The sequence below is a fragment of the Artemia franciscana genome, chromosome 21 (genome assembly GCF_032884065.1).
Source record: "Artemia franciscana chromosome 21, ASM3288406v1, whole genome shotgun sequence".
NCBI classification, from domain to species: Eukaryota; Metazoa; Arthropoda; class Branchiopoda; order Anostraca; family Artemiidae; genus Artemia; species Artemia franciscana.
The window spans coordinates 6,234,910-6,249,507 of record NC_088883.1 but is presented as its reverse complement, the minus strand read 5'-3'; the positions used below and the strand labels follow the sequence as shown (position 1 = coordinate 6,249,507).

At 35.5% G+C, this 14,598-nt stretch overlaps 1 protein-coding gene and 1 non-coding gene across 6 annotated transcripts in view; both read right to left on the bottom strand.

The window, feature by feature from the left end:
• Positions 1 to 14,598, bottom strand: part of LOC136041046 (ubiquitin-like modifier-activating enzyme ATG7) — a 567,744-nt gene that overhangs the window by 477,586 nt on the left and 75,560 nt on the right. For 4 of the 5 annotated variants that reach the window (XM_065725583.1, XM_065725580.1, XM_065725579.1 and 1 more), the window contains exons 11-12: positions 10,830 to 10,983; positions 9,140 to 9,259 (exon numbers count right to left, since the gene is read on the bottom strand). In XM_065725583.1, coding sequence (XP_065581655.1) covers positions 9,140 to 9,259; positions 10,830 to 10,983 — 274 coding nt within the window. Of the gene's footprint in view, positions 1 to 3,652; positions 3,677 to 9,139; positions 9,260 to 10,829; positions 10,984 to 14,598 lie in introns of those variants that run through there. The other variant, XM_065725582.1, reaches the window with a different exon arrangement.
• Trnae-cuc (transfer RNA glutamic acid (anticodon CUC)) lies at positions 1,353 to 1,424 on the bottom strand. The gene has a single exon. It is a non-coding gene; the product is annotated as a tRNA-Glu (tRNA).

Genomic DNA, 14,598 nt, shown 5'->3' with positions numbered 1-14,598 from the left:
ATTTATTTATTTGGCTAAATGGCTTTCCCATAGTTTTGATCGAATGATTTTGCGAAAAAAGGAGGGGAAGGAGGCCCAGTTGCTCTCCAATTTTTTTGGGTACTTAAAAAGGCAACTAGAACTTTTAGTTTTTACGAACGTTTTCATTAGTAAAAGATATACGTAACTTACGAATTAGCTTACGTAACAAACTTCTATGTTCATATGTTTTCATTACGTATATGAGAAGGTTCGCCCACTCGTCAATACCTTGCCAATAACTCTTTGCATTAAAGCTTAAACTGTGTCCCCTGAATCACAAAGGCTGTAGAATAAATAGTTGAAATTACTAAAAATCATTTAGCGTAAAGAGTGAGGTATTAGGAGGAGGTGAAACCCCTTATATGCGTAATATTTTCTGTTCGTTTTAAGTTTTAATGCTACTCCATACTTCCAGTTAAAAAAAACTTTTTCATATTTATTTTCTCATTTTTTTTTTTTAATAATGCTAGAAAATGCTGCACCCCCTTTATGGAAATCTTCTTCCCCCACGAAAAATACCTACGCGGAAAATTTCCCCCACATAGCCCCCTCTTCTCAACCCCCCCCTCCCAACCAAAAAAATCCCCCTGAAAACGTCTCTAAATTTCCGAATAACCATTAATGTATGCAAACACTGGTCAAAATTTGTAACTTACAGCCCCTCCCACGGGGACTGTGGGGGAGTAAGTCGTCCCCAAAGACATAGTTATAAGGTTTTTTGACTATGCTAAATAGAATGGCTATCTCAGAATTTTGATCCGAATACTTTGGGAAAAAATGAGCGTGGGAGGGGGCATAGGTGCCCTCCGATTTTTTTGGTCACTTAAAAAGGGCACTAGAACTTTTCATTTCCGTTCGAATGAGCCCTCTCGCAAAATTCTAGGACCACTGGTTCGATACGATCACCCCTGGGAAAAAGAAAAAAACAAACAAATAAACACGCATCCGTGGTTTGTCTTCTGGCAAAAAATACAAAATTCCACATTTTTGTAGATAGTATCTTGGAACTTGTACAATAGGGTTCTCTGATACGCTGAATCTGATGGTGCGATTTTCATTAAGATTCTATGACTATTAGGGGGTGTTTCACACTATTTTCTTAGGACCGTAACTTTTGATGGGTAAGACTAAACTTGATGAAACTTACATATTTAAAATCAGCATTTAAATGCGATTCTTTTGGTATAACACTCCTTACTACAGTTCGTTATCACGAACTGTGTGATATGGTGTTTGCGAATCAGCAACTGAAAAACTCAACCTATTCATTTTTAAACATAGGTTTGCTTTAAAATAAATCCTCGTAATTTCTACTCGATTCTGTAAAAAACTTCCGGTACCGGGAATCGAACCCGGGCCTGCTGGGTGAGAGCCAGCTATCCTAGCCACTAGACCATACCGGATTAATATTATCATACAAATATAAGAAATTATACATTTATACGAAGTGGCCAGGGAATATAAACAAAAGGATACATCATTCTTTACTACACACTCCCAAACTTGGTTTGGGAGCACTTTAGGAGGTTTATTGTAGGAAAAAAGAAATTTCAGTCAAACCTAAAGGCTTCAAATATTTTTTTTTGCTTGTTAAGTTTCTTTTGTTCGTTTGTTGGTTGTAGCCTATATATATATATATATATATATATATATATATATATATATATATATATATATATATATATATATATATATATATATATATATATATATATATATATATATATATATATATATATATATATATATATATATATATATATACGTATATATAAAGAGTAGAAAAAAGCTAGTCAAACAGCTCGTGGTAACGAACTATAAGTAAGGAGCGACACGGCTCAATAGTAACCGAAACTAAAAAAAAACGGAATTTTGATATCAACAGATGTATTAAAATAATCGGCTTATTATGCTGATTCCAAGTATGTAAGACTTATTCAGTTTAGTGTTGCCCATAAGTGGCTGACAGCCTGAGAATATTTGTCTGATTTTCGAAGAAGGGGGGGGGAACACCTCCTAAAAGTCAAATAATCTCAATAAAAATCAGATCATCAGATTCAGTGTGTCAGAAAACCCAACCTTTCAGGTTTCAAGCTCCTATCTGCAAAAATGCATAATTTATTTTGTGCGGCCATACACTTGCTTTAAGATTCACATGCAAGTCCAGAAAGACTCGTGTGCCTTCACATACAAGTTTCGTAATGCACTTCCTTAAATATGTAAGTTAAACCACACAAAATGTACACCATAAGTTATTCCTAATAAAACAAACCTAAGTATGATAAAAATATAATAATCTAAAAACAAATTTGGGCTATATATTTGCACATTAGGGTGTTTGTGTGTGTGTGGGGCGGGATAAAAAATGGATAAGGATCCCCCAGAGCCATTGCTGGCGCATAGGGCGTCGAATCGACGTTTCAGTTGCTGGGTGTTTTTTACAGGGACAAGTAGCAAGCTTGTCGCCCAACCTTGCTGCGGCGGGGACCGAACCCTGGGCCGATGGGGGTAGTGGTAAAGTACAGCGAGTCTGCATGCTAAATGTGTTCGCTACAATTTTTCTGATATATGAAATAAGAATTTTTTTTCTGATTTCACACTGTTCAAATACTTTATCCCCTCTCCCCATAGTGTGCAAATATATTGCCCAAATTATATATTTCCCATCTATTCTGCCACTTCTCTTTGTCTTTTCTCATGCTAAGTTGAAAGAAACTAGCGAAAGAAACCAGTTTACAGCAGGGGCGGATACAGTATTTTCCTTATGGGGGGGGGGGGCGTATAATAGGTTACTTCAATAAACTTGCGAACAAAGAAATACCCGCAATTAAAAGGGAACCTCGACAATTATGTGTTGTAGGTAGGTAGCAGAAATGGTCGTAAAATTAACTTAACATCTGGTAAGGGTTTAAGTTCTAATAGATCTGTTGAAATCAAAAAAGCTGTTCCCCATCTATGAAAAAATATGATATTTAATATTTTCTGCATAATTTTTTGCCTTTGCACTTGTGACCACTATAGCGAGTAAGTTAAGCTTTTTGTTGTAAAAAAAAAAATAATAATTGGTTTTGACCATCTTTTGGGGTCATGCATTCTATGTGACAATTTGTATAGGTCAAACCATTTAGCATGTCGCCTAACTTTATGGCATCTCTTAGTAACTATGATAGTAATGAAGAGTAGGAAATGAGGATAAAGATATAACTTGTATATTCGTAAAATATATATTAAACATTAAATACTAGTTTTTTTAGGGGTGTAACAAGAAAAACAGAACAAAGAGATGGAAATACATGGAAGAAAGTTAAAACGAGAGTTTTAAGCATAGGCAATAAAGCATTAACTAATCACTATCTTTTTTAAAAATAGTGTTTTAGTAAACAATGTCAACTTTGACAAAATCTCAAAAATTTACTAATCAAAATTTTACTTTTCATAACAACGTAGCGTATCTTTCCACTTTTTAAAGTTCAGTATATTTTGCTTAAATTACAGAATTCACCATTTTATAAGAAAAAGTCTATTTCTCAATTTCAACTCCCGCCATATCTATTTATTACACGGTCGATGTCTACCTCAATATTTTGGTGAACGTTTATAATGGCCAGTCCTGTCAGTTTAGAGCTCTTCGTTAGTATTTCCTCTTCTATTCATCCTAAAATATTCGAATAGAGACCAAAATCGTCAGAAAAATAGGAACTCTAATAAAGATACATGTAGATATGTGCTTCAAACTGAGTATATGTGTCGAAATACTCCTGAAAAACTTTGTAAAACTTGCGATATATTTCGCTTAAATTACAGAATTGTAGGTCGATGTCTACCTCAATATTTCGGTGAACGTTTACAATGGTCAGTCCTGTCAGTCTGAGACTGACTATTCTAGTCTCTAGTCTCTAGTCTGACTATTCTAGACTATTCTAGATTCCTGTCAGTTTAGAGTTCTTCGTTAGTATTTCCTCTTTTATTCGTTCTAAAATATTCGAATACCAAAATCCTCAGAAAAAAAGGAATTGTATTAAAGATGCGTGTAGGTATGTGCTTCAAACTAAGTACGCGAGTTTAATACTCCTTAAAAAACAAATAATTATGTGTTTGTTGTCATTGTATTTTATACGTATAGATTGGTGATTTAAATTCTCAGGGTTTCAAGCTGTGGAGATTTCCAATTATTTTTTTTTAAATCTTGATATTTTCAGGTATTCAATTCAAATGTTTAAATATCGATATGTCTATTGAGCACAAAAATACAAACTTAAAATTTGACTCAGATTTAGCATTAAGTAAGAGAATTGCCCTGTAAATTTTCGATTTATAAACAACTAATCGTGGAAAAATGATTGGATGGCATTTATCAAAATAAGCATAAAAATCCTCAGCGATATATATAGCAGCTTAGAGAAGTTTAAGGACAAATATATGCAACCCTTGTACGAAAACAGAAATATATTTTGTGACTGGTTGGCGTTGAAAAGGTGAAAAATTCTGAAGTAACATTGCAGTTGCATTCTGTTGTTAACTCAAGTTGTTAACTCAAGTTCCGTGTTTAATTCAAGTTGTGCGAATTTCCCTTTTTTTTTTATCATTTTTCTTATTTTTAAATATTTGAAAAAAATCAATGACATTCTTCTGATTCAAATTGAGAATTCAGAGACCCATCTATACCAGCTAGATAAAAAAAAAATAAACACGTAATTATTTGCTTTCTTTTATAAACAATTTTTCAAAAATCAATTCTTCTTAAACGATTACTACAACCTTTGAAGGAGTAAATTGCCTCATATACTTAGTTTTAAGTATATGCTTACACGAGCCTTTATTACATTTTAAAGAGTATGGCCTTTATTTTAATGTTTTAGGATGAACAGAGGTGATTTATTTTATTTGTTATGCGTAAAATTGAATTGAATTTGTTATATAATGTAGAGCTTTAATTAGATGAAAATAGGCAGTAAAGTGGCCAACATTTGCTCATAATTTTTGCGCTTCTCATACATTTATTTTCTATTATACAAATCCCCTAAAAACAACCACCCTGTGGTTTTTATTGTAAAAAACCACCCTGCTTTGCAAAAAAGGAAAACCCAAAAAAAGTCAAAACAGACAGCAAAAAAGTGATGATATAAGTTTCTTTGCCTCAGTGCTATAGCAAGACTCGAAAACAAATTTTTGACAGTAAAAATAATTAAATATTTTGCTTTTCAGCCCCGTTATGACAGTCCAATCCTGAAATACCATTTCAACAGCCTAAAGAAGTTAGGATTTTAAATTTCCCCTCCTTGTTATTACGAATTGAAGATTTTTGCCTCCCAGTTGGCTTCTGTGGTAAAACGGACACATTCCCTTGATAAGCCTAAATTTAATTAAATACTTTTTGGCAGTAAATAATTGCGTGGCAGACCGCACAAAGTAACTAAAAGCTTGTTTCAAGCTTGTTTGCAAAAAGATAGTCTTAATAAATAAAAACTAACTGTTAAAAACTAATTACCAAAAAATTAACATTCATCCCAACCCAAACCAGAGCAAGCTGACCCAACCACAAATCCAGCACTACGTTAGGGGGGCGCCCCCTGGATCCACTAATGGTTTACAGTGCGTCAATGCATCAACAACTTGAGCGGCAGGGGTATATCCTACTAGCACCATCACATGTAACTTGGGGATTATCTGAGTCTTTTCGATAAACAGCAAGGCTATGAGAAGACTCTTTTCGATTACTTTGGTCCAATTTGGGGCCATGCCGACGATGACACTTTGGTTTTTCATCCTCCACTAGAGATATATCTTAATTGAATTACATTGGCAAAGCCGAATTGGCTTTTTGTTAATAATAGAATTGGGATTTGGATAGTCCACGTTTTTGAAATTCAATTATGCTGCCACCTTTCCAAATGTCCGTTTTTTATCTAAACCATAGATTATTTAATCATATTTTTGTTTCGCAATTCGAGCGACGAGATCGGAACGATCTTGAGTAGACTGCTCTTTTATAAATTCATTATCATCATATATAATAAGCCCTGCTTCTTTAAATTCTGGCCAATCTTTCTAAATCGATGACTTGAAAATTATACTAATAACTAATCGATGACTTGAATAGATAACTATGACTTGAAATCGATTTCAAGTCAGTTATTGGGCAATCTGGTTATTCAAGGCGATAAACACTAGCCAATAGTCATCTTCATAGTCATAACAATTGTCATCTTCAAAATGTTCAGCGTAGTACCATGTTGATCTGGGGAACGATGATGATAGTATTACTGATGATTACTGATGATAGGATTGATGATGATAGTATTATTTTTCACAAACAGCAGCGTTCTATTTCGCAGCTAAGTCGTTGATAATTCGAGTAACACCTACAAAGTTACAACTAAAACGATTTTTGGTTAAATTTTATCCCCTGGAAACGATCAAGTTCGATACAAATATCGATACAAGTATCGAAGTTCGATACTTCCACCATAATGAAAAGCTTTAAAGACTCTCTGACACAGACCAGGCGTTTTAGATTGCAAAGAAAGGCTCTTAAAGTGTTATTACTTTTTCACAAACAGCAGCGTTCTATTTCGCAGCTAAGTCGTTGATAATTCGAGTAACACCTACAAAGTTACAACTAAAACGATTTTTGGTTAAATTTTATCCCCTGGAAACGATCAAGTTCGATACAAATATCGATACAAGTATCGAAGTTCGATACTTCCACCATAATGAAAAGCTTTAAAGACTGTCTGACACAGACCAGGCGTTTTAGATTGCAAAGAAAGGCTCTTAAAGTGATATTACTTTTTCACAAACAGCAGCGTTCTATTTCGCAGCTAAGTCGTTGATAATTCGAGTAACACCAACAAAGTTACAACTAAAACGATTTTTGGTTAAATTTTATCCCATGGAAACGATCTAGTTCGATACAAATATCGATACAAGTATCGAAGTTCGATACTTCCACCATAATGAAAAGCTTTAAAGACTCTCTGACACAGACCAGGCGTTTTAGATTGCAAAGAAAGGCTCTTAAAGTGATATTACTTTTTCACAAACAGCAGCGTTCTATTTCGCAGCTAAGTCGTTGATAATTCGAGTAACACCTACAAAGTTACAACTAAAACGATTTTTGGTTAAATTTTATCCCCTGGAAACGATCAAGTTCGATACAAATATCGATACAAGTATCGAAGTTCGATACTTCCACCATAATGAAAAGCTTTAAAGACTGTCTGACACAGACCAGGCGTTTTAGATTGCAAAGAAAGGCTCTTAAAGTGTTTGGGTAAAAAAAGCAATATGAAACTGCACTAATTCAGGCCGTGTTAGAAATGGACGACTTGCACAAGGTGTTCAAAATGGCACACTTATAATACACCCTGTGGCTCCACCTGGATGAAACAATTGGTATATAAAGGGCTCCCCACAGTGGTCAGTAGGTAGGTAGGTAGGTTTTATTTTTAACCATTTTTATGGCACTTGGTTTTGCTAGTTTAGACACTTCCAGGTAAGCTAGGACAATGAAATTTGGCAGGCGTATCAGGAACCAGACTAGATTAAATTAGAAATTGTCGTTTTCCCGATTCGACCATCTGGGGAGGAGTGGTGGGACGGTTAAATCGGAAAATTAGAAAAAAATGATGTATTTTTAACTTACGAACAGGTAATCGGATCTTAATGAAATTTGATGTTTGGAAGGATATCGTGTCTCAGAGCTCTTATTTTAAATCCCGACTGGATCCGGTGACATTGGGGGGAGTTGGGGGGGAACCTAAAATCTTGGGAAACACTTAGAATGGAGGGATCAGGATGATACTAGGTAGAAACAATAAGCACAAGTCCTAGATACATGATTGACATAACCGGAACAGATCCGTCCTCTTTGGAGAAGTTGTGGGATGAGGAGGGTTAATTCTAAAAAAATAGAAAAAATGATGTATTTATAACTTACGAATGAGTGATCGGATCTTAATGACATTTCATATTTAGAAGGACCTCGTTACTCAGATTTCTTATTCTAAATCCCGACCGGATCCAGTGTCATTGCGGGGGGGGGGACCGGAAATCTTGGACAACGCTTAAAGTGGAAAGATCAGGATGAAACTTGGTGGGAAGAATAAGCACAAGTCCAAAATACGTGACTGACATAACCGGGCCGGATCCGCTCTCTATGGTTGAGTTGGGGGGGGGGGGGGATTAAATCGGAAAAAATAGAAAAATGAGGTATTTGTAACTTACGAACGGGAGATCAGATCTTAATGAAATTTGATATTTGGAATCAAATCTTGTGCTGGGATCTTGTGCTTTAGAACTCTCACTTTAAATCCCACTAGATCCGGTGACATTGGGGGGAGTTGGAGGGGGAAGCCGGAATTCTTGGAAAATGTAAAAATCAAGATATCTTACGAATGAGTGATCGGATCTTAATGAAACTTGATATATAAAAGAATCTTATGTCTCAGATGCTCCATTTTCAATTTGAATCAGATCTGAGGACGCAAGAGGGTTGGAGGGAGGAAACAAAAATCTTAGAAACCGGACATCTTGGAAAACGCTTAGAGTGGAGAGATTGGGATGAAACTTGATGGGAAGGATAAGCACAGGTTATAGATATGTGATTGTCATAATTGGAACGGATCCGTTCTCTTTGGGGGAGCTGGGGGTTGTTAATTTGGAAAAAATTAGAAAAATTGAGGTATTTTTAACGTAAGAACGGGTTATCAGATCTTAATAAAATTTGACATTTAGAAGGATATCGTGTCTCACAGCTCTTATTTTAAATCCCGACCCGATCTGGTGACATTGGGGGGAGTTGGAGGGGGAAACCTAAAATCTTGGAAAACGCTTAGAGTGGAGGGATCGGGATGAAACTTGGTGGGTAGAATAAGTAACAGTTGGTGGGTAGAATAAGTGTCAGTTACCAAACTGAGTAGCCACGACATGAAATTCTTTGTTTAATTCATGTTCATATGTTTCAGCCACTATAAATATCTAGGGCAAAAGAAATTTTTGACCACCACTGAGTAGGAAGACTACCCATCCTTCAGTAGAACTTTCAATTTCAAATACCGAAAAAACTGAATAATCAGAAACTGGAATGTTAAAGGTAGAAAAAGAATAGAAAACATACCTCAATAAGCCCAGAGACGTCCTGAAGCTTGTCTAAACCTGTCAGTTTTTCTAACTCAACTGGATTGTCAAAAATTCGTTTCAAAAATTCAAAACCTTCTCTGTTGTAGGTTTCAACAACCTGAAAAAAAAACAAGTTGACTTAGAAACTATCTGCTTCAAGTCCTCCTTACGTCCATATAGGCACGTTCGGTAAGGCTTGGGAACAGCGTGGACAGCATCCTCTTCTTATCCAAACTATCCAGTTTTCTATAATTTACTTCCTATCACGTAACATTTATCATGTAATTCACCAATTTTTTGTCTGTTTTAAATTCGCACTAGATCAAAAGAAGACAAAAGCCAGGAGGTAAAAGCAGAGGAGCATACTCCAGCCCAGTCCGAAATCAAAACTAAATCTATCATTCACAAGCCCCCTCCCCTCCTCATTTCTTTTGCAAGGCCTAATTTTGGCAACCTTGCATCCTTTATTTATATAGTATGATATAATCCCTTAAATCCTCTTTTATTATAGTCCTGGAAAGGTAAAACACACTACATTTCCAGTGTAGAGCATTGTTTGACTTCCGGTCACTAAACGAGTATCAAAAGGCGTTCTTCAAGAACCACTCTGGAAACAATGGTGTACCTAGAGGGGGGGCAAGGGGACGACCGACCCCTTGGGCAGCCTCTGAAGGGGCACAAGGCTGAGGCTTTTTTTTACTTGTACTGTAAAAGTGATGATGAACAGGGGGCGAAATCGACATTATCCCCGATCGCATAGTCTTCTAAAACTAGTGCACAAACTTAATTTTGCACACTGAACTCTCAAAACCTGTTTAAAAATTCATACTTTTATTCCATTAACATTCTTATTTTGGGCACTCAAATCACTTGCGTAATTCCTTTCGGAGTCTTATTTTTTTCTTCAATATAATTTTCTTCTACGGCCTTGGCCATGTTCCTCAGGAGAAAGTCCGACAATATTTACTTGGCAAGCTACAAAACCTATCCCCCTTGAGGATGAAAAAACAAATATATAAAAACAAGTCTTTATAAATAGGAATAAGAAACTATTTATCTTCTGATTCCAGATAGAACAGTCAATTAACGTCACCTCCTACTTTAACAGCAGTAAAAAAAAGAAAGAAAAAGAATCAGACAGTTCGTGGTAACGACCTGTAAGTAAGGAGCGACTCATCCCAATAGTAACTGAAACTCTAAAAAGTGGAATTTTGATAGCAATAGATAAGCAACAGAATTGGCTCTTTACCCTAATACCGAATATATAAAATTGATTAAGTTTATTAATATTACTACTTTTCCTCTTACAATTTAACTAAGTCAAAAGAATGTAGGTGTATCCAGGTTGTTAAAGAGCATACATACAATTTTTCGGAATTGGTATTAAGTTTTATTTTTCGGGTAATCTTGATGAGGTACAAAACCAAATTAAACAATAATATTTTTTTAATCATTCCATAGAACTACATTTTATTTTCGACTTTGGAAGGTCTACAATGCAAAAATCTACGTCTTCCAAATGATTAACAATTATCATAAACTGAAGGACTTAAAGAAAAGAAAGAGAGGGAGCCATAGATAGAGAAAAAAGGATCAAAACAGAGGAGAGGGAGGGATAGAGTGCGGGCGAGAGAGAGAGAGAGAGAGAGAGAGAGAGAGAGAGAGAAGAAGGGAGAGAAAAAACTTACGATATCAGAACAAGTGGAGCATTTGTTGAATGCCTCAGTTGCAGGCAATACTATATTATGGCTATAAATATCACCACGGATAGAATGTGGCACTAATCCCAAAGGTCCTTCTATGTCTGAAACATCTGAGGAAATAGATGAGGGTGCGTCAAAACTAAAAAAAAAACAACAACAAACAAATAAAATAAGGCTTCCTTAATTCAAAATAAAATGTAAAAAATAAACATTTTACTAGAAAAAAGTACGAAGAAAATTATAAAACAAACTAGCGTCAGTTTGTTCAAAAACTGAGAAATACAGTTTGTTCAAAGCCTTAGTTCGCAATAACAAACCAAAAGTAACAAAAACAAGAGTAATGAGTAAATGAACAAAACAAAACAAAAAGACAGAACAAACAAGGAATTAAAACTGAAAAGATCAAGGAAGTAAAACAAACAAATCGAAAATCAAATTATTCTGGGCCTGTGTACACCGTCTATACAAAACTTTTTATTTACAAGTTTTAATAATAATTTAGTCTCTACCAGCCAATAGAATGTTAGTAGAGTTCTCTAATATTGTTGGACTTCGACTTCGTTGTCGACTTCGAAATGTTGTCGGAGAAAATTTCTGATGAATCTTGAGCACGAAAAAGGAGTGCTTTTTATGACATTCAAATGTTCTATTTGTAAGGATGAAACGGTTCTCATTATAAATCCCAGTTCTAATGAATAGTAAAACCTGCTGAGTGTAAATGTGCCAAGCGGCTGGGTACTGCTCCACTAAATCATAACGTTTATAATACTTATTTTGCTTGTTTCTTGAAGGTTTTGGGAGGAGGGGGGGGGGGTTGAGCAAATATATATACATAAAATTGAGCTCAAGTTAATCCTACGAAAGAGCCGTCCCTTAATTCATCAGAATTACCCCTAAAAACATCATTAGAACGGAGAATAAAGGTTGCACAACTAGAGGTAAATATTCCCTAAACGTTATACACTCTCCGTCTAACGCACTTTTTCTAATCCCAACACGGAAAGTACGCAAGGAGCATACTGCTACAACTACTAACAACTCATGGCAGCACCAAGCCACCTCATGCTAATACAGCTACGCACGCTCCCCCACATGGATTAAAGCCTCCCTCTTTATAACCTCCCAAGAAGTCCATTTCCCTTGCATCTTTCCTTAAGATGTTCTTCCACCCAAATCTGGGGTGAATTACTTTTCGTTTGGCCGTAGGCGGTACACCGAAAGGAGAGACTTTGGGAATCTGTTCTACCAATACCAATTCATATACCTATTACCACAAAATACCAATACCTATTACCACAGACAATCACATCGTATCAAGATTTGGGTATGATGAACCACTGACGTTAAACTAAAAAATTCGCTTTTGCAGCAGCATTTTCTGGTGATTTGGGGGTAAATATTATAAGAAAAAGGTGAATATGACATTTTCAATAGGATTTTGGTCTTACCATAAATTCTGTAACTGCGCTCTTCTATTTGTAGCACATACAAGATTATTTCAGTTGGAGCTCTGTAGTAGAGTGGCCATATGGAGTGCAATTGCGCCACTTCGGCACTTTTTTGAGGAGGTTACGTTTTTAATTTTCAGAATTAGCACATTATGGGCACATTTCGTCGAATGAACGGGAAATCGTTCGTTTGGAACATTTTCACAAGAAATGTGGAGCTATTGGCGCATTTTCACTTCTATAGCGGCACATCTTTAAATCAGACTTCGGATTCCGTAGATCCGTAGAGGTAGAAACACTGGAATTGCTATCCATTGGGTTGCATAATTGCAAAGGGGATAGGAAATTACTTACCTACAACAAGCCTGAAACAAATTATGCCATAAATATTATATTGTTTAACAACATTCTTTTTCAGGACAACTGAATCTCAAACTATTATTCGAGAAATACAGAAACTATTTCTTATGCAATCCATTCCATTTCATGTACCCACAAAATACTTATGATTCATAAGACAAAACTAGTCAAGGGATCTTTCTGGTCTATCAGCAAGATAATATAAGAAAGATAATGTGATAATACAATGCAAAGTGGTTTAAATAAATACAAGTAAAGATGGAAACAAGCATAAACAAGCAATACGACGAATTGTCTAAACCTGAAAAGAGAAGTTTTTTGGGCACTGGAATCATTATGTTCATATTGAAAACCGCGTGTCTATTGATGCTATTAAGGTATACTGTGATATTGGAAAATATAATACCTCCGTTAGAATGGATACTTCCGCCTCTTTTCGGTCTAATTTGTTTCTGTTGCATCACTATGCATATCTTCTACTCCCGACTCATTATACTTAATTGGAGTTCACTATATATGCTCCTGCTTTTAATACTCTATATTCTTTGTAAAAAATCTATATTCCAAGATTATCATGTTGTTTATTCAGTGTTTATAGGAATTTTAGCCGGCATTGAATTGGTTTGTGTATTTTTGTATTTGTTTCAATTGTCCAACCTTGAAAAACAACCTGAAGATGTAAATCCTGTTTGAATAATAAATTATTTTATTAGTCACAGATACCTAGACCAATTGCAGTAAACATTAAGAACTCGCAAGTCTCGTTAAGACTCATAAGTCTCAGGAACAGCTAGAGGCTTTACCATGAAACTTTCTTCAAGACAAAAGATAAGCCGGGGCTAAAGTCGACGTTCAACATTTTATAAAAGCTCCAAGCAATGAAATATCTATAAATAACGACATTAGAGTCTATAAGAACGTTAGCCAAGAGCCTAATACTGTATTAGCCTCTGTTAAAAAAACAACAAAGATTCGGGGTTATGTTTTTCATAATGCCAAAAGACAAGCCAAGGCAAAAGTTCAAGGTCCAATAACAAGAAAACGTAACTTAACAAAGGCGTTAATTCCAATTTAATTTCATTCAAAATGTTTACAGTAACATGTGGTTAGAAAACTGGAAAAAACATAATTGTTAGAAACAATGCCTTAAAAAATCAAATGATATGATGCGTGAATCTAAACTGCTAAAGCAAAAGGCCAGGGCAAAACTTTCTGAGGTAAGATGAACAAAAATGGACAATGAAATCCACGGTTGGAAGAAGAGCAATGATTGGCCATAAAAACGATCTAAATAGGTCAGGACTTAAAGAAAGAATTTTTGTTTTTCCCCGGGTGGCTGTATCAAACCTCTGATGACGTCATGACATCAAGTAAAGGCTCAAGTTGTCTGCGGTTAGAAGAAAGGGGATAATGAGAATAAACATATAGAAGCCTTCCACGCACCGAGTGCCGGAGCCTGGCGGCTTCTATCGTGGTTCTAGTGGTATTTGCAACCTAGGTAAGGACGACTTTCGAGCAATAGAAACGCAGAATTAGTTATTTTGAAACTTTATTAGATCGAAATAAGAATACCATTATTGGAATCGCCATGGTCAAAATCCCATGGGACTATGTATGAACATAGTCCCTTTGTATGTTCACATATATATCCAGGGTATTTTTTCATACATGCCCTGGATTGAAAAGAAAGAAAAAATCACATTTTTTGCATAGAAGCAACACAAGATTAAAAAAAAAAATTGATAAAAAAGGTGCATCTTCGTATATAGTGGGTGTAAAAGTTCGAAACTAATACCCTTGCTCGTTCTTTAGATATTGCAGATGCAACTCTCTGATAACATGGATACACACAGTGTCTTTTGATTTAGCTAAACATACCCCTCAGCATTCCCCGAAATTTCACCTCAAGTCTATTAGCTTTTTTGGACAAATCCAGAATCAAATAT